Source organism: Bufo bufo, chromosome 4 (genome assembly GCF_905171765.1).
Source record: "Bufo bufo chromosome 4, aBufBuf1.1, whole genome shotgun sequence".
Classification (NCBI taxonomy): domain Eukaryota; kingdom Metazoa; phylum Chordata; class Amphibia; order Anura; family Bufonidae; genus Bufo; species Bufo bufo.
Window position 1 is genome coordinate 631,983,171 of NC_053392.1, and position 27,130 is coordinate 632,010,300.

General features: G+C 57.0%; 1 protein-coding gene across 3 annotated transcripts; it reads right to left on the reverse strand.

Moving 5' to 3' along the window:
* Positions 1–76: 76 nt before the first annotated feature.
* SLC29A1 (solute carrier family 29 member 1 (Augustine blood group)) lies at positions 77–24,384 on the reverse strand. 3 transcript variants are annotated; one of them, XM_040430835.1, is made up of 12 exons: positions 24,317–24,384; positions 11,218–11,261; positions 11,009–11,090; positions 8,684–8,919; positions 8,435–8,574; positions 8,233–8,367; positions 6,467–6,564; positions 3,977–4,123; positions 3,793–3,901; positions 3,585–3,670; positions 1,323–1,522; positions 77–720 (listed from the first exon to the last, which is right to left on the reverse strand). In XM_040430835.1, exons 2-12 carry the CDS (start codon positions 11,238–11,240, stop codon positions 609–611), a joined length of 1,368 nt encoding a protein of 455 aa, XP_040286769.1. In that variant the 5' UTR covers positions 11,241–11,261; positions 24,317–24,384; the 3' UTR covers positions 77–608. The 3 variants fall into 3 exon arrangements, with proteins under 3 accessions (XP_040286769.1, XP_040286771.1, XP_040286770.1); XM_040430837.1 differs by lacking the exon at positions 24,317–24,384 and adding an exon at positions 21,515–21,527 and having other exon boundaries at positions 479–720; XM_040430836.1 differs by lacking the exon at positions 24,317–24,384 and adding an exon at positions 13,951–14,043 and having other exon boundaries at positions 479–720.
* Positions 24,385–27,130: the final 2,746 nt, after the last annotated feature.

Genomic DNA, 27,130 nt, shown 5'->3' on the forward strand with positions numbered 1-27,130 from the left:
TCTACGCTGCCTACCCCCATGCTTTACACTGCTCTGCATAAGAGCAGATTGACAATAAAATAAAGAGACAAAACAGGAAGGTAAAACCTTATTTTACAAACTCGGATTCTGTTAATTCCATAAAAAATATGTTTTCTTCATTTTTTTTGCAGATGAACAAAATGTAAAAGATGAAAACAAAGCAGCGAATTATCATAATAGAGGAAGTCAGTAAGGCTCCACCCTGTAAACGGCTCCGCAGGGGCGGGGCCCCCAAATATCTACACAACAGATACATAATAATAATAATAATAATACTAGTGCGGAATACATGACCAAACATCTTAAAAAAATGGCTGACGCCCGCTTCCGATGGGGGTTATACACTTGTGGAGTGACTGCAGCTCCGGCACTTTGTGAGATTAGCATTAGGTCCAGCACCTCACGGTGCCGTCCAGGGCCCCTCTGTCTTGGGGCCCGGAGCACAAAACGCGCTTTCTGAGGGCAGCACGTTAAATAGGGGGCAACGAATCCACGACGCAGAAGAGATTCGCCATGATGTGCACGAGGTACACGCGAGGTAGCACTGGACTCCACGAGGCTTCAGAGGGGTGGAGGGCTCTTTAAAATCAGACCACGCTCCTCAGCAGGAAGGAGAAGCCCGCACCAAGAGCCAGACCCAGCGACAGGAAGAACGCCATTATGGCGCCGGCGGTCTCCGCCTCGTGAACATTCACCTTCCTGCAGAAAGAAAGGAGGGGCGTGAGAAGGGGACAACATGGGGCAGACCCCAACGCCATGTATGACCTGCACGATCCAACTTCTCGGTGCCCCTGTGTGTATGACACCTGCCCAGGGTGCCCCTGTGTGTATGACACCCGCCTGACACCCCCCCCTTTAGGATGCCCCTGTGTGTATGACACCCGCCTGACACCCCCCCCTTTAGGATGCCCCTGTGTGTATGACACCCGCCTGACACCCCCCCCTTTAGGATGCCCCTGTGTGTATGACACCCGCCTGACACCCCCCCCTTTAGGATGCCCCTGTGTGTATGACACCCGCCTGACACCCCCCCCTTTAGGATGCCCCTGTGTATATGACACCTATACCAACCCCCCCCTTCCCAGGGTGCCCCTGTGTATATGACACCTATACCAACCCCCCCCTTCCCAGGGTGCCCCTGTGTGTATGACACCTATACCAACCCCCCCCCCTTCCCAGGGTGCCCCTGTGTGTATGACACCTATACCAACCCCCCCCCCCCTTCCCAGGGTGCCCCTGTGTGCATGACAACTGCCTACCGCCTGATGAAGGTGATAGTCCCGTAAGGGCGGGGTACTCACTTAGGGCCGAAGCACATGCAGAGGCTGGCCAGGTATCCGTTGGAGATGGCGAAGAGCATCATGATGCAGATGTACCAGGCGTCATGAGCCAGGTAGACGGGCAGGTAGTTGCGGGGCATCACGTTACACAGCATGAAGAGGGGCAGGAAGACCAGACGGGCCGCCACCAGGAGGGGCAGGAGCTTACTGTCCTTCCCCGGCTGCAGAGGACAAGACAGCGGTGAGGCCGGCCACTACTACACCCATCCTGCCCGCACTACTTCTCATGTACTGACACTGACCAGCAGAGGGCAGCAACACCCACAACATCTGCAGAACATCAACCAGTGATATATCCTGCAGATCATTACACCTCGAGATCTGCAGAACATCGCTGTCCTCACTACCTCCTGACAGATTATAGTAATATATATCCTGCAGATTATTACACCTCTGACCTCTCTACAGAACATCGCTCTGTCCTCACTACCTTCTGACAGATATAGTAATATATCCTGCAGATTATTACACCTCTGACCTCTCTAGAGATCTGCAGAACATCGCTTTGTCCTCGCTACCTCCTGACAGATACATAGTGATACATCCTGCAGATTATTACACCTCTGACCTCTAGAGATCTGCAGAACATCGCTTTGTCCTCGCTACCTCCTGACAGATACATAGTGATACATCCTGCAGATTATTACACCTCTGACCTCTAGAGATCTGCAGAACATCGCTCTGTCCTCTCTACCTCCTGACAGATACATAGTGATACATCCTGCAGATTATTACACCTCTGACCTCTCTAGAGATCTGCAGAACATCGCTCTGTCCTCACTACCTCCTGACAGATCCATAGTGATATATCCTGCAGAGTATTACACCCCTGACCTCTCTAGAGATCTGCAGAACATTGCTCTGTCCTCTCTACCTTCTGACAGATATAGTGATATATCCTGCAGATTATTACACCTCTGACCTCTCTACAGAACATCGCTCTGTCCTCTCTACCTCCTGACAGATACATAGGGATATATCCTGCAGATTATTACACCCCTGACCTCTCTAGAGATCTGCAGAACATTGCTCTGTCCTCTCTACCTTCTGACAGATATAGTGATATATCCTGCAGATTATTACACCTCTGACCTCTCTACAGAACATCGCTCTGTCCTCTCTACCTCCTGACAGATACATAGGGATATATCCTGCAGATTATTACACCCCTGACCTCTCTAGAGATCTGCAGAACATCGCTCTGTCCTCACTACCTTCTGACAGATATAGTGATATATCCTGCAGATTATTACACCTCTGACCTCTCTAGAGATCTGCAGAACATCGCTCTGTCCTCTCTACCTCCTGACAGATCCATAGTGATATATCCTGCAGAGTATTACACCCCTGACCTCTCTAGAGATCTGCAGAACATTGCTCTGTCCTCTCTACCTTCTGACAGATATAGTGATATATCCTGCAGATTATTACACCTCTGACCTCTCTACAGAACATCGCTCTGTCCTCTCTACCTCCTGACAGATACATAGTGATACATCCTGCAGATTATTACATCCCTGACCTCTCTGGAGATCTGCAGAACATCGCTCTGTCCTCTCTACCTCCTGACAGATACATAGTGATATATCCTGCAGATTATTACACCTCTGACCTCTCTAGAGATCTGCAGAACATCGCTTTGTCCCTCTACCCCCTGACAGATACATAGTGATACATCCTGCAGATTATTACACCTCTGACCTCTCTACAGATCTGCAGAACATCGCTCTGTCCTCTCTACCTCCTGACAGATACATAGTGATACATCCTGCAGATTATTACATCCCTGACCTCTCTGGAGATCTGCAGAACATCGCTTTGTCCTCTCTACCTCCTGACAGATACATAGTGATACATCCTGCAGATTATTACACCTCTGACCTCTCTACAGACCTGCAGAACATCGCTCTGTCCTCTCTACCTCCTGACAGATACATAGTGATACATCCTGCAGATTATTACATCCCTGACCTCTCTAGAGATCTGCAGAACATCGCTGTCCTCACTACCTCCTGACAGATACATAGTGATATATTCTGCAGATTATTACACCTCTAGAGATCCGCAGAACATCGCTCTGTCCTCTACCTCCTGACAGATACATAGTGATATATCCTGCAGATTATTACACCCCTGACCTCTCTACAGATCTGCAGAACATCGCTCTGTCCTCGCTACCTCCTGATATACTCTGCAGACCATCACACCCTGCTCGGCACTCACCCACATCACCAGGGAGGTCAGGCTGCGTCCGGCCCAGTCAAAGAGGTTGAAGAGCAGGAAGCAGGAGACGGGGATGAAGTAGTCGTCTGTGGATGAGAAGGACGTGACATGGTGGACGTATCGGGGGCCCCGTGGCCCTCCCTGTGGTGTCTCTATGCAGGTTACAGAAGATCAGGACATTACGGGGGGGTGGGGCCCTTGTACTCACTCCACTTAGAGTCGCCGGCGATGGTGGACTTGACGTCCGCGGTGACAGACGGGAATATCCCAATGGTTACGGTGAAGACGAGGCAGACGGACAGCGCCAGCACCCAGATCTACGGACAGACGGGAAGTTACCTGGGGGCGGGGACAGGGGTGGGGCTTGTAGGAGGGGCGGGGCCGACACTCACCTTCTTCAGGATGCTGACGAAGGATTGTTTTTCGGACGTCCTGGCTGTTCCCAGCTCACCCTGCTGCAGTAGATCCTTCTTCAGCTCCACGTTGTCAGCCGCGCTGTTGATGGCGCCGCTCGTCACCGTGTAGAACTTGTAGAATTCCTGGAACGATCACTGAGGTGAGCGGCGACCCCGGCACCCCCGTTACACTGCGACCCCGGCACCCCCGTTACACGTGTTACACTGCGACCCCGGCACCCCCGTTACACTGCGACCCCGGCACCCCCGTTACACTGCGACGCCGGCACCCCCGTTACACGTGTTATACTGCGACGCCGGCACCCCCGTTACACGTGTTATACTGCGACGCCGGCACCCCCGTTACACACGTTATACTGCGACGCCGGCACCCCCCGTTACACACGTTATACTGCGACCCCGGCACCCCCGTTACACACGTTATACTGCGACCCCGGCACCCCCGTTACACACGTTATACTGCGACCCCGGCACCCCCGTTACACACGTTATACTGCGACCCCGGCACCCCCGTTACACTGCGACCCCGGCACCCCCGTTACACGCGTTATACTGCGACGCCGGCACCCCCGTTACACGCGTTATACTGCGACGCCGGCACCCCCGTTACACACGTTATACTGCGACCCCGGCACCCCCGTTACACACGTTATACTGCGACCCCGGCACCCCCGTTACACACGTTATACTGCGACCCCGGCACCCCCGTTACACACGTTATACTGCGACCCCGGCACCCCCGTTACACACGTTATACTGCGACCCCGGCACCCCCGTTACACTGCGACCCCGGCACCCCCGTTACACACGTTATACTGCGACCCCGGCACCCCCGTTACACACGTTATACTGCGACCCCGGCACCCACGTTACACACGTTATACTGCGACCCCGGCACCCCCGTTACACACGTTATACTGCGACCCCGGCACCCCCGTTACACACGTTATACTGCGACCCCGGCACCCCCGTTACACACGTTATACTGCGACCCCGGCACCCCCGTTACACACGTTATACTGCGACCCCGGCACCCCCGTTACACGCGTTATACTGCGACCCCGGCACCCCCGTTACACACGTTATACTGCGACCCCGGCACCCCCGTTACACACGTTATACTGCGACCCCGGCACCCCCGTTACACACGTTATACTGCGACCCCGGCACCCCCGTTACACACGTTATACTGCGACCCCGGCACCCCCGTTACACACGTTATACTGCGACCTCGGCACCCCCGTTACACACGTTATACTGCGACCCCGGCACCCCCGTTACACACGTTATACTGCGACCCCGGCACCCCCGTTACACACGTTATACTGCGACCCCGGCACCCCCGTTACACACGTTATACTGCGACCCCGGCACCCCCGTTACACACGTTATACTGCGACCCCGGCACCCCCGTTACACACGTTATACTGCGACCCCGGCACCCCCGTTACACACGTTATACTGCAACCCCGGCACCCCTGTTACACTGCGACCCCGGCACCCCCGTTACACGCGTTACACTGCGACCCCGGCACCCCCATGACACATGTTATACTGCGACCCCGGCACCCCTGTTACACACGTTATACTGCGACCCCGGCACCCCCGTTACACACGTTATACTGCGACCCCGGCACCCCCGTTACACGTGTTATACCGCGACCCCCCCTGCACCCCCGTGACACACGTTATACCGCGACCCCCGACCCCCCCGTGACACACGTTATACCGCGACCCCCCCCGTGACACACGTTATACCGCGACCCCCCCGTGACACACGTTATACCGCGACCCCCCCGTGACACACGTTATACCGCGACCCCCCCGTGACACACGTTATACCGCGACCCCCCCGTGACACACGTTATACCGCGACCCCCCCGTGACACACGTTATACCGCGACCCCCGAGGCAGCCCCATGACACATGTTATACCGCGACCCCGGCACCCCTGTGACACACGTTATACTGCGACCCCCGAGGCAGCCCCATGACACTTGTTATACCGCGACCCCGGCAGCCCCATGACACATGTTATACCGCGACCCCGGCACCCCTGTGACACACGTTATACTGCGACCCCCGAGGCAGCCCCATGACACTTGTTATACCGCGACCCCGGCACCCCTGTGACACATGTTATACCGCAACCCGGCACCCCCGTGACACACATTATACTATTCTTCCCCCCCCCCCATTACACAGATTCCGACCCCCCCCATTACACAGACACCTCCACCACTCCAGCTCTTCTGAAACTACAACTCCCAAAATCCTCCTTTCACTTCTATGGGAGTTACAAGAACAGCTGAGAAAGTGTGCATGCTGGGAGTTGTAGTGTCACCGCAGCTGGGGCGCTGAAGTTGCCGATCCCTGCTGTGGACTGACACACTGTAACGAGTCATCAGATGTGCGTCCAGCTTCATCCTATAAACCCCCTGATGTTCTACCGATCCCCACACTCACCAGTTTATGGAGCGCCATGTAGGAGAGGAGGGCGAGGAGGATGACCACACACGCCGTGATGAAGTAACCAAAGGAGCTGTCCTTCGGCTCCGAGCCGCCTGCGGAGATTATAAGGGCTGGACTATTATAACATCCCTCCACAGGGGGTTATTATAAGGGCTGGACTATTATAACATCCCTCCACAGGGGGTTATTATAAGGGCTGGACTATTATAACATCCCTCCACAGGGGGTTATTACAGGGGCTGGACTATTATAACATCCCTCCACAGGGGGTTATTACAGGGGCTGGACTATTATAACATCCCTCCACAGGGGGTTATTACAGGGGCTGGACTATTATAACATCCCTCCACAGGGGGTTATTATAAGGGCTGGACTATTATAACATCCCTCCACAGGGGTTTATTACAGGGGCTGGACTATTATAACATCCCTCCACAGGTGGTTATTACAGGGGCTGGACTATTATAACATCCCTCCACAGGGGGTTATTACAGGGGCTGGACTATTATAACATCCCTCCACAGGGGGTTATTACAGGGGCTGGACTATTATAACATCCCTCCACAGGGGGTTATTACAGGGGCTGGACTATTATAACATCCCTCCACAGGGGGTTATTACAGGGGCTGGACTATTATAACATCCCTCCACAGAGGGTTATTACAGGGGCTGGACTATTATAACATCCCTCCACAGGGGGTTATTACAAGGGCTGGACTATTATAACATCCCTCCACAGGGGGTTATTACAGGGGCTGGACTATTATAACATCCCTCCACAGGGGTTTATTACAGAGGCTGGACTATTATAACATCCCTCCACAGGGGGTTATTACAGGGGCTGGACTATTATAACATTCCTCCACAAGGGGTTATTACAGGGGCTGGACTATTATAACATCCCTCCACAGGGGGTTATTATAAGGGCTGGACTATTATAACATCCCTCCACAGGGGTTTATTACAGGGGCTGGACTATTATAACATCCCTCCACAGGTGGTTATTACAGGGGCTGGACTATTATAACATCCCTCCACAGGGGGTTATTACAGGGGCTGGACTATTATAACATTCCTCCACAAGGGGTTATTACAGGGGCTGGACTATTATAACATCCCTCCACAGGGGGTTATTACAGGGGCTGGACTATTATAACATCCCTCCACAGGGGGTTATTACAGGGGCTGGACTATTATAACATCCCTCCACAGGGGGTTATTACAGGGGCTGGACTATTATAACATCCCTCCACAGGGGGTTATTACAGGGGCTGGACTATTATAACATCCCTCCACAGGGGGTTATTACAAGGGCTGGACTATTATAACATCCCTCCACAGGGGGTTATTACATGGGCTGGACTATTATAACATCCCTCCACAGGGGGTTATTACAGGGGCTGGACTATTATAACATTCCTCCACAAGGGGTTATTACAGGGGCTGGACTATTATAACATTCCTCCACAAGGGGTTATTACAGGGGCTGGACTATTATAACATCCCTCCACAGAGGGTTATTACAGGGGCTGGACTATTATAACATCCCTCCACAGGGGGTTATTACAGGGGCTGGACTATTATAACATCCCTCCACAGGGGGTTATTACAGGGGCTGGACTATTATAACATCCCTCCACAGGGGGTTATTATAAGGGGCAATCTTCCGTACAGGGGGAGGGGGGCCGCTGTTCTTGAGAGTCACCTGCCCTCCCTCCAAGGGGTCACATGGCCATCGGGGGGCGTCACATGGTACTCACTCGCCAATGCGCAGATCATGGCGAGCGCTGCGAATGTCCCCGCCAGCCCCTGGCCGCTCATTATGGGAGCCGTGTAACTTGCTGGGAAGAGGGCGGCCAATCCGAAGAGACTGCCCTGGAGGAGAGCGCCGAACGCTGCGGAGAAGACAGGGGGGTCAGAAAGCCGCAGAGGACACCCCCCCCATGTTTACCCTTCACTTACAATTAATGAAGACAATTTTGACCATAGTTACGGTGAAGAACGCGACCGGCGAGAAAGGGAGCTTCACAAATATGGCGGTCAGCAAGAAAATCAGGAAGATGGCGACCAGGCTGCCGGCGATCCGAATGTTCTGAGAAATTCTGGATAGAAAAGAAAGCAAAGCGTAAGGAAGGAGGCGTCACATGTGGATCCGGCGTATGTGGCGCCATTACTGCTATAATAACCCCCAGACCATTATACGCCACTCACCGGCGGTGCAGGATGGAGTTCAGGCAGGTGAAGATCAGGAGCGGCAGCATGGCGCACAGGGTCATCACGTTGTTGAACTTGCTCTGCAGCGCGGTCGGTGGAAGCTCCAAATCGCTCGTTTTCGTGTGATTACCGCCAGCGGCCAACATCGACGAAGCATTGAAAGGGGCGGAGTAATTTCCAGCACCGCGGGCCGTCCCATCACTGGGGTCCTCACGCAGACGAGTGGTGAAATACTGAGGGGGGCAACAACACTCAGCTGCAATAACCACATGCAACCAGCAGGGGGAGCACTCCCATCAACCCACCACAGCCTAAAGTAAGACCCCCAACATCTCCATGACACAGCACCCCAATAAACATCTGCATTATACTCCAGAGCTGCACTCACTATTCTGCAGTCACTGTATACATACATCACTTATCCTGTACTGATCCTGAGTTACATCCTGTATTATACTCCAGAGCTGCACTCACTATTCTGCTGGTGCAGTCACTGTGTACATACATTACTTATCCTGTACTGATCCTGAGTTACATCCTGTATTATACTCCAGAGCTGCACTCACTATTCTGCTGGTGCAGTCACTGTGTACATACATTACTTATCCTGTACTGACCCTGAGTTACATCCTGCATTATACTCCAGAGCTGCACTCACTATTCTGCTGGTGCAGTCACTGTGTACATACATTACTTATCCTGTACTGATCCTGAGTTACATCCTGTATTATACTCCAGAGCTGCACTCACTATTCTGCTGGTGCAGTCACTGTGTACATACATTACTTATCCTGTACTGATCCTGAGTTACATCCTGTATTATACTCCAGAGCTGCACTCACTATTCTGCTGGTGCAGTCACTGTGTACATACATTACTTATCCTGTACTGATCCTGAGTTACATCCTGTATTATACCCCAGAGCTGCACTCACTATTCTGCTGGTGCAGTCACTGTGTACATACATTACTTATCCTGTACTGATCCTGAGTTACATCCTGTATTATACTCCAGAGCTGCACTCACTATTCTGCTGGTGCAGTCACTGTGTACATATATTACTTATCCTGTACTGATCCTGAGTTACATCCTGTATTATACTCCAGAGCTGCACTCACTATTCTGCTGGTGCACTCACTGTGTACATACATTACTTATCCTGTACTGACCCTCAGTTACATCCTGTATTATACTCCAGAGCTGCACTCACTATTCTGCTGGTGCAATCACTGTGTACATACATTACTTATCCTGTACTGATCCTGAGTTACATCCTGTATTATACTCCAGAGCTGCACTCACTATTCTGCTGGTGCAGTCACTGTGTACATACATTACTTATCCTGTACTGATCCTGAGTTACATCCTGTATTATACTCCAGAGCTGCACTCACTATTCTGCTGGTGCAGTCACTGTGTACATACATTACTTATCCTGTACTGATCCTGAGTTACATCCTGTATTATACTCCAGAGCTGCACTCACTATTCTGCTGGTGCAGTCACTGTGTACATACATTACTTATCCTGTACTGATCCTCAGTTACATCCTGTATTATACTCCAGAGCTGCACTCACTATTCTGCTGGTGCAGTCACTGTGTACATACATTACTTATCCTGTACTGATCCTGAGTTACATCCTGTATTATACTCCAGAGCTGCACTCACTATTCTGCTGGTGCAGTCACTGTGTACATACATTACTTATCCTGTACTGATCCTGAGTTACACCCTGTATTATACCCCAGAGCTGCACTCACTATTCTGCTGGTGCAGTCACTGTGTACATACATTACTTATCCTGTACTGATCCTGAGTTACATCCTGTATTATACTCCAGAGCTGCACTCACTATTCTGCTGGTGCAGTCACTGTGTACATACATTATTTATCCTGTACTGATCCTGAGTTACATCCTGTATTATACTCCAGAGCTGCACTCACTATTCTGCTGGTGCAGTCACTGTGTACATACATTACTTATCCTGTACTGATCCTGAGTTACATCCTGTATTATACTCCAGAGCTGCACTCACTATTCTGCTGGTGCAGTCACTGTGTACATACATTACTTATCCTGTACTGATCCTGAGTTACACCCTGTATTATACCCCAGAGCTGCACTCACTATTCTGCTGTGTACATACATTACAATCTGTATACACTGTAACCTGGGGTTACGGGTGGTGCTCTCTTAGCTCCGCCCTATACACAGTGATGTGGGTGGAGTCAATTGGTGCTCTATTCTGTTACTGCAGGCTCACCAACACAGGTGTGGCCCTAAAGCGGTCACTGTCTGGGGCCCCAGCCTCTCACTCACCAAGGTCGCTGTCATGAAGAAGTTCCATGGTAATAAGGTGCCGAGTCCGAGCATGAAGAATATCAGCCAGACGCCATTGTACCTGAGAAGGGGGACATGGGGTTAACAAACAAGTCCCAGCAAGAGCCTCCAAACCCCCGGAGGGGCCCCGAGAAGATCTTCCCAGTCCAAACCATGAGATGACCGCTGTGGGACGTGCTATGACTCACCTGTCCTTAGGGGGCGCAGTCATGATCCGTCAAGTTACCGAGGCCTGCGGAAAAATATGGAAAATATGAAGGCTACAGGTAGTCACAGCCCCGCCCCTAACCTGTGAGTAGTATATGCATTTAAAGGGAAGCTCCACCAAACCGATTTCTAATCCAGACAGGCTGCCCCATGTGGTGTCACCTAGCGCCAACTGGTGGTCAGTGCGCGGAGTACCGCCACGGCAGAGGGCAGTATTAGTCAGTGACTACAGGCCGCGCCGTCTGTACAAGTGGGAGACAGAACGATGAGGATCTGGGCAATCGGTAGTCACATGATTACCAGGCAGCTCCGCCCCCAGCAGATAGGAAGCCAGGGGCGCGGGGTGGTGGCAGATAGGAAGCCAGGGGCGCGGGGTGGGGGGTCAGATAGGAAGCCAGGGGCGCGGGGTGGGGGGGTGGCAGATAGGAAGCCAGGGACGCGGGGTGGGGGGGGTGGCAGATAAGAAGCCAGGGGCGCGGGGTGGGGGGGTGGCAGATAGGAAGCCAGGGACGCGGGGTGGGGGGGTGGCAGATAGGAAGCCAGGGACGCGGGGTGGGGGGGGTGGCAGATAAGAAGCCAGGGGCGCGGGGTGGGGGGGGTGGCAGATAGGAAGCCAGGGACGCGGGGTGGGGGGGTGGCAGATAGGAAGCCAGGGACGCGGGGTGGGGGGGGTGGCAGATAAGAAGCCAGGGGCGCGGGGTGGGGGGGTGGCAGATAGGAAGCCAGGGGCGCGGGGTGGTGGCAGATAGGAAGCCAGGGACGCGGGGTGGGGGGGTGGCAGATAGGAAGCCAGGGGCGCGGGGTGGGGGGTGGCAGATAGGAAGCCAGGGGCGCGGGGTGGGGGGGTGGCAGATAGGAAGCCAGGGACGCGGGGGGGGGGGGGTGGCAGATAAGAAGCCAGGGGCGCGGGGTGGGGGGGTGGCAGATAGGAAGCCAGGGGCGCGGGGTGGTGGCAGATAGGAAGCCAGGGACGCGGGGTGGGGGGGTGGCAGATAGGAAGCCAGGGGCGCGGGGTGGGGGGTCAGATAGGAAGCCAGGGGCGCGGGGTGGGGGGGTGGCAGATAGGAAGCCAGGGACGCGGGGTGGGGGGGGTGGCAGATAAGAAGCCAGGGACGCGGGGTGGGGGGGTGGCAGATAGGAAGCCAGGGACGCGGGGTGGGGGGGTGGCAGATAGGAAGCCAGGGACGCGGGGTGGGGGGGTGGCAGATAAGAAGCCAGGGGCGGGGGGGGGGGGGGGGGGCAGATAGGAAGCCAGGGACGCGGGGTGGGGGGGTGGCGGCAGATAGGAAGCCAGGGACGCGGGGTGGGGGGGTGGCGGCAGATAGGAAGCCAGGGGCGGGGGGTGGGGGGGGTGGCGGCAGATAGGAAGCCAGGGACGCGGGGTGGGGGGGTGGCGGCAGATAGGAAGCCAGGGACGCGGGGTGGGGGGGGTGGCGGCAGATAGGAAGCCAGGGACGCGGGGTGGGGGGGTGGCGGCAGATAGGAAGCCAGGGACGCGGGGTGGGGGGGTGGCGGCAGATAGGAAGCCAGGGACGCGGGGTGGGGGGGGTGGCGGCAGATAGGAAGCCAGGGACGCGGGGGTGGGGGGGTGGCGGCAGATAGGAAGCCAGGGACGCGGGGTGGGGGGGTGGCAGATAGGAAGCCAGGGGCGCGTGGTGGGGGGTCAGATAGGAAGCCAGGGGCGCGGGGTGGGGGGGGTGGCAGATAGGAAGCCAGGGGCGCGGGGTGGGGGGTCAGATAGGAAGCCAGGGACGCAGGGTGGGGGGTCAGATAGGAAGCCAGGGGCGCGGGGTGGGGGGGTGGCAGATAGGAAGCCAGGGGCGCGGGGTGGGGGGGGTGGCAGATAGGAAGCCAGGGGCGCGGGGTGGGGGGTCAGATAGGAAGCCAGGGACGCGGGGTGGGGGAGTGGCAGATAGAAAGCCAGGGGCACGGGGTGGGGGGTCAGATAGGAAGCCAGGGGCGCGGGGTGGGGGGGCAGATAGGAAGCCAGGGACGCGGGGTGGGGGGTCAGATAGGAAGCCAGGGGCGCGGGGTGGGGGGGTGGCAGATAGGAAGCCAGGGGCGCGGGGTGGGGGGGTGGCAGATAGGAAGCCAGGGGCGCGGGGTGGGGGGTCAGATAGGAAGCCAGGGACGCGGGGTGGGGGAGTGGCAGATAGGAAGCCAGGGGCACGGGGTGGGGGGTCAGATAGGAAGCCAGGGGCGCGGGGTGGGGGGGCAGATAGGAAGCCAGGGACGCGGGGTGGGGTGGGCAGATAGGAAGCCAGGGACGCGGGGTGGGGTGGGCAGATAGGAAGCCAGGGGCGCGGGGTGGGGGGTCAGATAGGAAGCCAGGGGCACGGGGTGGGGGGTCAGATAGGAAGCCAGGGGCGCGGGGAGGGGGGTCAGATAGGAACCCAGGGGCACGGGGTGGGGTGGGCAGATAGGAAGCCAGGGGCGCGGGGGGCAGTTCAATATAGGCACTCCGCGCACCAATCACTGAGGGCGCGTCGGCGTCTTTGGCGCAGTCTATGCACGCATATATTAGAAAGGGGGGGGGGAGATGACTGCGCACAAGGGGGCGGAGTCCTCACTAAACAAATAAAGGACAAACCAGCAGACGTGGGGTTAATCCTGCTTTATAGAAAGCATATCTAGAGAACACGGCGGCCTAAAAAGATCAGCAGTCATGTGACCCAGCGGCATCGATTACAGCACAGGAGGCGCTATAAATATACCAGGACGGGAAGAGGGCACTGCGCAACAGACAGAGGTGGCACCGTGCAGGGCACAGACAGGAGAGGAGAGAGGGGTGGCACCGTGCAGGGCACAGACAGGAGAGGAGAGAGGGGTGGCACCGTGCAGGGCACAGACAGGAGAGGAGAGAGGGGTGGCACCGTGCAGGGCACAGACAGGAGAGGAGAGAGGGGTGGCACCGTGCAGGGCACAGACAGGAGAGGAGAGAGGGGTGGCACCGTGCAGGGCACAGACAGGAGAGGAGAGAGGGGTGGCACCGTGCAGGGCACAGACAGGAGAGGAGAGAGGGGTGGCACCGTGCAGGGCACAGACAGGAGAGGAGAGAGGGGTGGCACAGTGCAGGGCACAGACAGGAGAGGAGAGAGGGGTGGCACCGTGCAGGGCACAGACAGGAGAGGAGAGAGGGGTGGCACCGTGCAGGGCACAGACAGGAGAGGAGAGAGGGGTGGCACAGTGCAGGGCACAGACAGGAGGAGAGAGGGGTGGCACCGTGCAGGGCACAGACAGGAGGAGAGAGGGGTGGCACCGTGCAGGGCACAGACAGGAGGAGAGAGGGGTGGCACCGTGCAGGGCACAGACAGGAGAGGAGAGAGGGGTGGCACCGTGCAGGGCACAGACAGGAGGAGAGAGGGGTGGCACCGTGCAGGGCACAGACAGGAGGAGAGAGGGGTGGCACAGTGCAGGGCACAGACAGGAGGAGAGAGGGGTGGCACCGTGCAGGGCACAGACAGGAGGAGAGAGGGGTGGCACCGTGCAGGGCACAGACAGGAGGAGAGAGGGGTGGCACCGTGCAGGGCACAGACAGGAGGAGAGAGGGGTGGCACTGTGCAGGGCACAGACAGGAGGAGAGAGGGGTGGCACTGTGCAGGGCATAGAGCAGATACTGAGGATTACACCCAGTATACAGGACAGGAGAAGTGGTACTGTGCAGTGTATATATACAGAATAAGAGCAGATACTGAGGATTACACCCAGTATACAGGACAGGAGAAGTGGTACTGTGCAGTGTATATATATACAGAATAAGAGCAGATACTGAGGATTACACCCAGTATACAGGACAGGAGAAGTGGTACTGTGCAGTGTATATATATACAGAATAAGAGCAGATACTGAGGATTACACCCGGTATACAGGACAGGAGAAGTGGTACTGTGCAGTGTATATATACAGAATAAGAGCAGATACTGAGGATTACACCCAGTATACAGGACAGGAGAAGTGGTACTGTGCAGTGTATATATATACAGAATAAGAGCAGATACTGAGGATTACACCCAGTATAGAGGACAGGAGAAGTGGTACTGTGCAGTGTATATATATACAGAATAAGAGCAGATACTGAGGATTACACCCAGTATACAGGACAGGAGAAGTGGTACTGTGCAGTGTATATATATACAGAATAAGAGCAGATACTGAGGATTACACCCAGTATACAGGACAGGAGAAGTGGTACTGTGCAGTGTATATATGTACAGAATAAGAGCAGATACTGAGGATTACACCCGGTATACAGGACAGGAGAAGTGGTACTGTGCAGTGTATATATACAGAATAAGAGCAGATACTGAGGATTACACCCAGTATACCGGACAGGAGAAGTTGTACTGTGCAGTGTATATATACAGAATAAGAGTAGATACTGAGGATTACACCCAGTATACAGGACAGGAGAAGTGGTACTGTGCAGTGTATATATACACAGAATAAGAGCAGATACTGAGGATTACACCCAGTATACAGGACAGGAGAAGTGGTACTGTGCAGTGTATATATACAGAATAAGAGCAGATACTGAGGATTACACCCAGTATACAGGACAGGAGAAGTGGTACTGTGCAGTGTATATATATACAGAATAAGAGCAGATACTGAGGATTACACCCAGTATACAGGACAAAAGAAGTGGTACTGTGCAGTGTGTATATATACAGAATAAGAGCAGATACTGAGGATTACACCCAGTATACAGGAGAAGTGGTACTGTGCAGTGTATATATATATATATACATACAGAATAAGAGCAGATACTGAGGATTACACCCAGTACACAGGACAGGAGAAGTGGTACTGTGCAGTGTATATATACAGAATAAGAGCAGATACTGAGGATTACACCCAGTGTACAGGACAGGAGAAGTGGTACTGTGCAGTGTATATATACAGAATAAGAGCAGATACTGAGGATTACACCCAGTATACAGGACAGGAGAAGTGGTACTGTGCAGTGTATATATACAGAATAAGAGCAGATACTGAGGATTACACCCAGTGTACAGGACAGGAGAAGTGGTACTGTGCAGTGTATATATACAGAATAAGAGCAGATACTGAGGATTACACCCAGTATACAGGACAGGAGAAGTGGTACTGTGCAGTGTATATATATACAGAATAAGAGCAGATACTGAGGATTACACCCAGTATACAGGACAGGAGAAGTGGTACTGTGCAGTGTATATATATACAGAGTAAGAGCAGATACTGAGGATTACACCCAGTATACAGGACAGGAGAAGTTGTACTGTGCACTCCTCTTTTGCCTCCTGACTGGTGACAGGGGCCCTGGGTTCTATCCCTGGGGATCCCCTGAATTTCTGTACTGGGAAGTCTCCCACACGCCTCCCCTTCTGTTGTATGGTGGCCCCGTGTTGTCTCGGGCCCCCACGCCCTGCTGATATCCAGGTTTTCCTGAGTTTAGGAGGAAATTATACGACGCTCCCAGATTCACATATTTTTAAGCTCTTGGGGCCGTTTATGATTCAAAGATGAGAAAAACAGGACTGGAGCGAGGGGCGGTGGGGCGCGCTCTTTGCGCCGCTGCTCTCGGGTCCAGTAAGATCTTCCTGCTCAATAGAGGGTCAGCCCCAGCAGCGTGGTTCAGGGGCCCCTGTCATGCACAGAGCAGGGTGGTTCAGGGGCCCCTGTCATGCACAGAGCAGGGTGGTTCAGGGGCCCGGTACAGAATCCGGCTCCTGGTGAATGGACGCAGTAGAGGGCGGGGGGCAGATGCCTGAATGTATAATGTCGCCCCCGATACGGCGTCCTCGCTGCGGCTCATTTCCGCTTCTCTTCCTTGCCTGAGGCCAAGTACACAGGAGCCGCAGCAGATGTCCTGACGTATCCGCCGTGCACATGTAGCAGAGGAGCCGCTCAGGGGCCCGGGAAAGCTGAGTGATCACCGATATGGCGGCCATTGCTGCTCATCCCCGGGTATAATACAGCCGAGCCACTCAGGGGCCCGGGAAAGCTGGATGACAGCCAGTGGGTGCAGCTTGTGACGAGGATGACAAGATGGAGACAAAGGGAAACACGAGGAGCGGGGCACAGCCGCCGAACCTTACCAACCGTGGGGCGGTTTCTGTGGCCACGGCGGGCTCTTTTTTGAATCGCAGCGCGCTGTAACAATGACGTTTTTTCAGGATCTGTCACTAAAGAGAGAAAAAACTAAACGAACGCCCAAAACAAAAATGATTTCAGACGAGGGAACAAAAAACCCGTCCGACCAGACGTGAGCGCAGGAGCAGTAACACTGTGTGACAACGGGAGCAGAAGGGTTAACGAGTCACACCTGGAAGTGACCTAGGAAAGAGTTAATGTCACCTCCTTGGGTGGTGTACCACAGATGTGAGGGGGCGATGCTGGTATCGGAACGCCCATGTGATGCAGGATGTGCCCCCCCTTGCACCCAGCACCCACCTACAGCCCGCGCACCTGCTACATCACATGGCCCGTTTACTGCCACATAAACCTGCACCGGATCCCTCCGGAGCGCCGCAGCCGCCGGGCAGGACCTGACTGAGCCGCTCAGCCCTAATCAACACCGCGCTAACGAGCAATTAGCAGAGGATGAATACAATTCCAGAGGATTAGAAGTCTATGACACCGGGGGGGGGGGGGGGGCACCATCCACCAGTGTCCCCTGTTATCAGCCATGTAGGTCAATGGGACAAGTGACAGGAAGTGCCCCCCGTTACATTGTATCACTGGGGGTCTCCTGCTGTACAAGGCGGCTGACAGTGTGACGAGTCACCAGGACATGACCCCGAACACGTACAGAGCGGCGCGGGCGACTCTCCAACTGAGGAGCAAAGTCCCAACTTTACAGGCTGTAAACGGCCCTGACCTGGGAGGTGGCCCAAGAGCTGGCACTTCAGTCAGGCCGCAGATTCAACCGCAGAAAACGGAGCAGGGACCACAGCGGCACACAGGAGCCCCAATGGTAGCAGTGACATCATGGCAGCCCCAGTCAACCAAAATCTCATAAGGAGTGGGCTTCAGGGAGGCAACCACCACAGGGAGCGCACCCCACGGGGGGGGAGGCAACCACCACAGGGAGCGCACCCCACGGGGGGGGAGGCAACCACCACAGGGAGCGCACCCCACGGGGGGGGAAGCAACCACCACAGGGAGCGCACCCCACGGGGGGGGGGAGGCAACCACCACAGGGAGCGCACCCCACGGGGGGGGGGAGGCAACCACCACAGGGAGCGCACCCCACGGGGGGGGGGGGGGAGGCAACCACCACAGGGAGCGCACCCCACGGGGGGGGAGGCAACCCACCACAGGGAGCGCACCCCACGGGGGGGGGAGGCAACCACCACAGGGAGCGCACCCCACGGGGGGGGAGGCAACCACCACAGGGAGCGCACCCCACGGGGGGGGGAGGCAACCACCACAGGGAGCGCACCCCACGGGGGGGGGGGAGGCAACCACCACAGGGAGCGCACCCCACGGGGGGGGAGGCAACCACCACAGGGAGCGCACCCCACGGGGGGGGGGAGGCAACCACCACAGGGAGCGCACCCCACGGGGGGGGGGGGAGGCAACCACCACAGGGAGCGCACCCCACGGGGGGAGGCAACCACCACAGGGGGCGCACCCCACAGGGGGGGGGGGGAGGCAACCACCACAGGGGGCGCACCCCATGGGGGGAGGCAACCGCCACAGGGGGTGCGCCCCACGGGGGGGGGGGGGGGGAGGCAACCACCACAGGGGGCGCACCCCACGGGGGGAGGCAACCACCACAGGGAGCGCACCCCACGGGGGGGGAGGCAACCACCACAGGGAGCGCACCCCACGGGGGGGGAGGCAACCACCACAGGGAGCGCACCCCACGGGGGGGGGGGAGGCAACCACCACAGGGAGCGCACCCCACGGGGGGGGAGGCAACCACCACAGGGAGCGCACCCCACGGGGGGGGGGGAGGCAACCACCACAGGGAGCGCACCCCACGGGGGGGGGGGGGGAGGCAACCACCACAGGGAGCGCACCCCACGGGGGGAGGCAACCACCACAGGGGGCGCACCCCACAGGGGGGGGGGAGGCAACCACCACAGGGGGCGCACCCCACGGGGGGAGGCAACCGCCACAGGGGGTGCGCCCCACGGGGGGGGGGGGAGGCAACCACCACAGGGGGCGCACCCCACGGGGGGAGGCAACCGCCACAGGGGGTGCGCCCCACGGGGGGGGGGGGAGGCAACCGCCACAGGGGGCGTGCCCCACGGGGGGGGGGGGGGGGAGGCAACCGCCACAGGGGGCGTGCCCCATGGGGGGGGGAGGCAACCGCCACAGGGGGCGCGCCCCACGGGGGGGAGGAGGAACCGCCACAGGGGGTGCGCCCCACGGGGGGGGGAGGCAACCGCCACAGGGGGCGCGCCCCACAGGGGGAGGAACCGCCACAGGGGGTGTGCCCCACGGGGGGGAAGGGGGGGGGGGGCGCAACCACCACCGGGGGTGCGCCCCACGGGGGGGGGGATGGGAAGGCAACCACCACAGGGGGCGCACCACACGGGGGGGGGAGGCAATGTCCAGCAGGTGTGCGACCCGTCTGAGTGTAAATACCAGTGTAAAGAACGCCCATTATCTTGGCCCAGAACCCGAGGAGCTCCGGCTGCCGTCCTTCAGCACGAGGCGGGTCCCTCGGGCGGTGGCGGCTTATCTCACCCCCCAGACGCCTCCATCTGCTGCATCATCACTTCTGACCGGCTCTTCCTAAATTCTACTCACTGCAGTCACGAGGGGAGCAAGTGGCATCACACAGCAGAGGCTTAGATACACAGCTGTCAGGCAGTATCCCAGGGTACAGGATCAGATACAGCAGTGCCCCCTGTACACTGAGTGTATAATGGAGGGCTGGCACCCCCGTACCCCCACATTCAGCAGCCTCCCCTCCCCCTCGGCAGTGGACAATGACCCGTCCTTACATTCCTGGTCGGAGCCCAGCAGGTGACCGGGGGATGGGAGGAAATGAGAGGGGGCACCACTGGGGACAGGAAGGACAGATCTATCGGGGGTCCGCTCTGGCTGTTATATGTGGGGGACGTCACCTGCAGGGGAAGGGGCACAAACTTTACCAGGAAGAGCCATGAGGGATTACTGTGCAGGCGCCAGGGGGCGGGTGGCACATTTGGGGGGAGGGCGGGTTGGCAGGGGCTCAGATTTGGGAGGAGGGGGAGACCCAGGACTCCAACAACAAAAGACTTTCTACTTGACTTGAGCAATGAACACGTGAGCGAGTGGAGCGGGATGATGGGGGTGATACTGACCGAGCAGAGAGCGGGATGATGGGGGTGATACTGACCGAGCAGAGAGCGGGATGATGGGGGTGATACTGACCGGGCAGAGAGCGGGATGATGGGGGTGATACTGACCGAGGGAAGAGAGCGGGATGATGGGGGTGATACTGACCGAGGGAAGAGAGCGGGATGATGGGGGTGATACTGACCGAGCAGAGAGCGGGATGATGGGGGTGATACTGACCGAGGGAAGAGAGCGGGATGATGGGGGTGATACTGACCGAGCAGAGAGCGGGATGATGGGGGTGATACTGACCGAGGGAAGAGAGCGGGATGATGGGGGTGATACTGACCGGGCAGAGAGCGGGATGATGGGGGTGATACTGACCGAGGGAAGAGAGCGGGATGATGGGGGTGATACTGACCGAGGGAAGAGAGCGGGATGATGGGGGTGATACTGACCGAGCAGAGAGCGGGATGATGGGGGTGATACTGACCGAGCAGAGAGCGGGATGATGGGGGTGATACTGACCGAGCAGAGAGCGGGATGATGGGGGTGATACTGACCGGGCAGAGAGCGGGATGATGGGGGTGATACTGACCGAGGGAAGAGAGCGGGATGATGGGGGTGATACTGACCGAGCAGAGAGCGGGATGATGGGGGTGATACTGACCGGGCAGAGAGCGGGATGATGGGGGTGATACTGACCGGGCAGAGAGCGGGATGATGGGGGTGATACTGACCGAGCAGAGAGCGGGATGATGGGGGTGATACTGACCGGGCAGAGAGCGGGATGATGGGGGTGATACTGACCGAGCAGAGAGCGGGATGATGGGGGTGATACTGACCGGGCAGAGAGCGGGATGATGGGGGTGATACTGACCGGGCAGAGAGCGGGATGATGGGGGTGATACTGACCGAGCAGAGAGCGGGATGATGGGGGTGATACTGACCGAGCAGAGAGCGGGATGATGGGGGTGATACTGACCGGGCAGAGAGCGGGATGATGGGGGTGATACTGACCGAGGGAAGAGAGCGGGATGATGGGGGTGATACTGACCGAGCAGAGAGCGGGATGATGGGGTGATACTGACCGAGCAGAGAGCGGGATGATGGGGGTGATACTGACCGGGCAGAGAGCGGGATGATGGGGGTGATACTGACCGAGCAGAGAGTGGGATGATGGGGGTGATACTGACCGGGCAGAGAGCGGGATGATGGGGGTGATACTGACCAGGCAGAGAGCGGGATGATGGGTGTAATACACTGTGTGTGAGATAGAGATTAGATTGTGAGCTCCAGGGATGATAGGAGTGATGCACTCGGCAGCCCCTCTCGGGTGCCCCTCAGTTAGTCCTCCTGGCAGGGCTCGGCCGCGTCTCCTGTAATCTTTGTGCTGATACAGACGAGGATACAAAGTCTCCTGATACAAGACACTGTGACGGAGCAGCAGCTGTGCCCTCTGGCAGAGGAGTCCAGTTTAACCCCTTCTGCTACTCGCTACAGAGCTGCGCTCATCCAACACTGCCCCCCCCCCCGGACGCCCATCAAGAGCCCTAACAACAGGGGACTTCTTTCTGTGTCGGGATGTTTTTGCGGCTGGCGGTCCTGGAGCCGATTCTCCCAGTAATCGCCAGTAACGCCGTCTGATCCGGAAGCCGATCACTTACAAGTAGTTACCGCTCTCCTATTTGTCCGGAAAAAATGTCGGCTGTGCGCGATTACGGGATAAGTTTCCAGGTAGAAAACAAGTCCTGGTTGGCGGCCCTGACATGGGAGCTGGGGGTCAGCGCCCACCGCTCACGGCCTCGAGCCCCCCGGCATGACGCCCTCGGCACGCAGAGTCCCAGCGATCGTCCGTACGCTCCAGCCAAATGCTCTTTATTTCATGCGTCCATCGGAACATACAGCGAACGGACGCAAAAACGGAGCACGAACGCTCGCTGGGAACCTGTTCAGCAGATCGAGGATTTTCTTCCTTCCCGCGCTGAGTGCAGACGACTGCGAATTACCCGCACGGCGCCCCCACACGGTATATGACAGCCCTGGGCACCCCCCACACGGTATATGCCAGCCCTGGGCACCCCCCACACGGTATATGCCAGCCCTGGGCACCCCCCACACGGTATATGCCAGCCCTGGGCGCCCCCCCACACGGTATATGACAGCCCTGGGCGCCCCCCACACGGTATATGACAGCCCTGGGCACCCCCCACACGGTATATGCCAGCCCTGGGCGCCCCCCACACGGTATATGACAGCCCTGGGCGCCCCCCACACGGTATATGACAGCCCTGGGCGCCCCCCACACGGTATATGACAGCCCTGGACGCCCCCCACACGGTATATGACAGCCCTGGGCGCCCCCCATACGGTATATGCCAGCCCTGGACGCCCCCCACACGGTATATGACAGCCCTGGACGCCCCCCACACGGTATATGCCAGCCCTGGACGCCCCCCACACGGTATATGACAGCCCTGGGCGCCCCCCATACGGTATATGCCAGCCCTGGACGCCCCCCACACGGTATATGACAGCCCTGGGCACCCCCACACGGTATATGACCCCCCCCCACACGGTATATGACCCCCCCCCACACGGTATATGACAGCCCCGGGCACCCCCACATGGTATATGACCCCCCCGGGCACCCCCACATGGTATATGCCAGCCCTGGGCGCCCCCACATGGTATATGACCCCCCGGGCACCCCCACATGGTATATGACCCCCCGGGCACCCCCACACGGTATATGACAGCCCTGGGCACCCCCACACGGTATATGACAGCCCTGGGCACCCCCACACGGTATATGACAGCCCTGGGCACCCCCACACGGTATATGACAGCCCTGGGTGCCCCCCACACGGTATATGCCAGCCTTGGGCGCCCCCCACACGGTATATGCCAGCCCTGGGCGCCCCCCACACGGTATATGACAGCCCTGGGCGCCCCCCACACGGTATATGACAGCCCTGGGCGCCCCCCACACGGTATATGACAGCCCTGGGCGCCCCCCACACGGTATATGACAGCCCTGGGCGCCCCCCACATGGTATATGACCCCCCCGGGCGCCCCCCACATGGTATATGACCCCCCGGGCACCCCCACACGGTATATGACAGCCCTGGGCGCCCCCCACACGGTATATGACAGCCCTGGGCGCCCCCCACACGGTATATGACAGCCCTGGGCGCCCCCCACACGGTATATGACAGCCCTGGGCACCCCCACACGGTATATGACAGCCCTGGGCGCCCCCCACACGGTATATGACAGCCCCGGGCACCCCCACACGGTATATGACCCCCCCGGGCACCCCCACACGGTATATGACAGCCCCGGGCACCCCCACACGGTATATGACAGCCCTGGGCACCCCCACACGGTATATGACAGCCCCGGGCACCCCCACATGGTATATGACCCCCCCACACAGTATATGACCTCCCCCCACACGGTATATGACCCCCCCCCGGTATATGACAGCCCCGGGCACCCCCCACACGGTATATGACCCCCCCCCCGGGGACCCCCACACGGTATATGACAGCCCCGGGCACCCCCACATGGTATATGACCTCCCCCTACACAGTATATGACCTCCCCCTACACGGTATATGACCCCCCCCCGGTATATGACAGCCCCGGGCACCCCCCACACGGTATATGACCCCCCCCCCGGGGACCCCCACACGGTATATGACAGCCCCGGGCACCCCCACATGGTATATGACCCCCCCCCACACAGTATATGACCTCCCCACACACAGTATATGACCCCCCCCATACGGTATATGATGACCCCCTCCCCCGCTCACCTCCCGCCACTGCCGCTCGTGTCTCTGGACTGGCGGTTCTCACAAGTTTCATTGAGTTTGTCACCAGCTCTCCGCCCCGCCCCCTGTCCGCCCCCTCTCCGTCCTATGCCCCGCCCCCTGCCATCTGACAGGAAAACTCCATTCATGCGACTCAGACCCCGGGCTCCCCGCGTGGACTATAACCCCCATCACGGAGTACAACTCCACCCGGCGTCATATACAGAGGGGCAATGCACTGCTACTACAAATGCTGTAGACGTTCTGCTTTGTGACTTCGCTCTTCCCAGTTTCGGAAACTGGGCGTGGTCGGATATGTTAATGAGACCCACCTCCCACCGGCAGGGGGCTCTGATGAGGCTCCCGCCAGATCTGTGTCACGTGTGTATCGAGAGGGGGGCGGGGCCAGGGCGCCGAAACTACAACTCCCACAATCCTCTATCCGACCACTGCTGTTGGAGTCGTCTTATCTGGGGGAATGCAGCTTTGGATGTGACTGGAGTAATGTAATTAAATCTGTGAATCTCGGTGGTTGAGCTGCAGTTTCTTGTGTCTTGGTCAGGGATGCAGCTTTGGATGTGACTGGAGTAATAGGTAAATCTGTGGATCTCGGTGGTTGAGCTGCAGTTTCTTGTGTCTTGGTCAGGGATGCAGCTTTGGATGTGACTGGAGTAATAGGTAAATCTGTGGATCTCAGTGGTTGAGCTGCAGTTTCTTGTCCGGGGATGCAGCTTTGGATGTGACTGGAGTAGCTGTTTCTTGCCCCTCGCTCACATGTGCCTCGCGTTACGATGTGCACGCTTCCTGTGCCGGGATAATTGCGTCCTTTCTGCCTTCTGGGACGCTCTGCTCACATGACGGGTTTCATGGAGCTACAACGAGTAATCGCTTTTCACCGCTAAACCGTGACTGGAGCGGCGACAATTTACAAGATGCCTCCGCCGGAAGCAGGAGACGTCACTGCACGGCGGTATTATGTGTGCTGTATGGGGGTATTATGTGTGCTGTATGGCGGTATTATGTGTGCTGTATGGGGGTATTATGTGTGCTGCATGGGGGTATTATGTGTGCTGCATGGGGGTATTATGTGTGCTGCATGGCGGTATTATGTGTGCTTCATGGGGGTATTATGTGTGCTGTATGGCGGTATTATGTGTGCTGTATGGCGGTATTATGTGTGCTGTATGGCGGTATTATGTGTGCTGTATGGGGGTATTATGTGTGCTGTATGGCGGTATTATGTGTGCTGTATGGGGGTATTATGTGTGCTGCATGGGGGTATTATGTGTGCTGCATGGGGGTATTATGTGTGCTGCATGGGGGTATTATGTGTGCTGCATGGGGGTATTATGTGTGCTGCATGGCGGTATTATGTGTGCTTCATGGGGGTATTATGTGTGCTGTATGGCGGTATTATGTGTGCTGTATGGCGGTATTATGTGTGCTGTATGGCGGTATTATGTGTGCTGTATGGGGGTATTATGTGTGCTGTATGGCGGTATTACGTGTGCTGTATGGCGGTATTACGTGTGCTGTATGGCGGTATTATGTGTGCTGTATGGCGGTATTATGTGTGCTGTATGGCGGTATTATGTGTGCTGCATGGGGGTATTATGTGTGCTGTATGGCGGTATTATGTGTGCTGTATGGCGGTATTATGTGTGCTGTATGGCGGTATTATGTGTGCTGTATGGCGGTATTATGTGTGCTGTATGGCGGTATTATGTGTGCTGCATGGGGGTATTATGTGTGCTGCATGGGGGTATTATGTGTGCTGCATGGGGGTATTATGTGTGCTGCATGGGGGTATTATGTGTGCTGCATGGGGGTATTATGTGTGCTGCATGGGGGTATTATGTGTGCTGTATGGCGGTATTATGTGTGCTGCATGGGGGTATTATGTGTGCTGTACGGCGGTATTATGTGTGCTGCATGGGGGTATTATGTGTGCTGTATGGCGGTATTATGTGTGCTGTATGGCGGTATCATGTGTGCTGTATGGCGGTATCATGTGTGCTGTATGGCGGTATCATGTGTGCTGTATGGGGGTATCATGTGTGCTGTATGGGGGTATCATGTGTGCTGTATGGCGGTATTATGTGTGCTGTATGGCGGTATTATGTGTGCTGTCCCTGGTTACATGGATGTAATTTGCAGTAATGTGGAAATTGGAGATTATCTTTCACTAACGAGGAACTGACTGCAGATTATTATGTGTGACCTCCGGGGGGAGGGGCTCCGAACCTCGTATACACGGCCGGAGCCAGGGGCCACAGTCCCAGGGAAAAGAATCACAATGAGGGAGATTATCCCCGTGTACATGATGCATCTGTGCCCCCCCCCCGTGTACATGATGCATCTGTGCCCCCCCCCCGTGTACATGATGTATCTGTGCCCCCCCCCGTGTACATGATGCATCTGTGCCCCCCCCCCCGTGTACATGATGTATCTGTGCCCCCCCCCCGTGTACATGATGTATCTGTGCCCCCCCCCCCCCGTGTACATGATGTATCTGTGCCCCCCCCCCGTGTACATGATGTATCTGTGCCCCCCCCCCGTGTACATGATGTATCTGTGCCCCCCCCCCGTGTACATGATGCATCTGTGCCCCCCCCCCCGTGTACATGATGTATCTGTGCCCCCCCCCCCCGTGTACATGATGTATCTGTGCCCCCCCCCCCCGTGTACATGATGTATCTGTGCCCCCCCCGTGTACATGATGTATCTGTCCCCCCCCCCCCCGTGTACATGATGTATCTGTGCCCCCCCCCCGTGTACATGATGTATCTGTCCCCCCCCCCCCCGTGTACATGATGT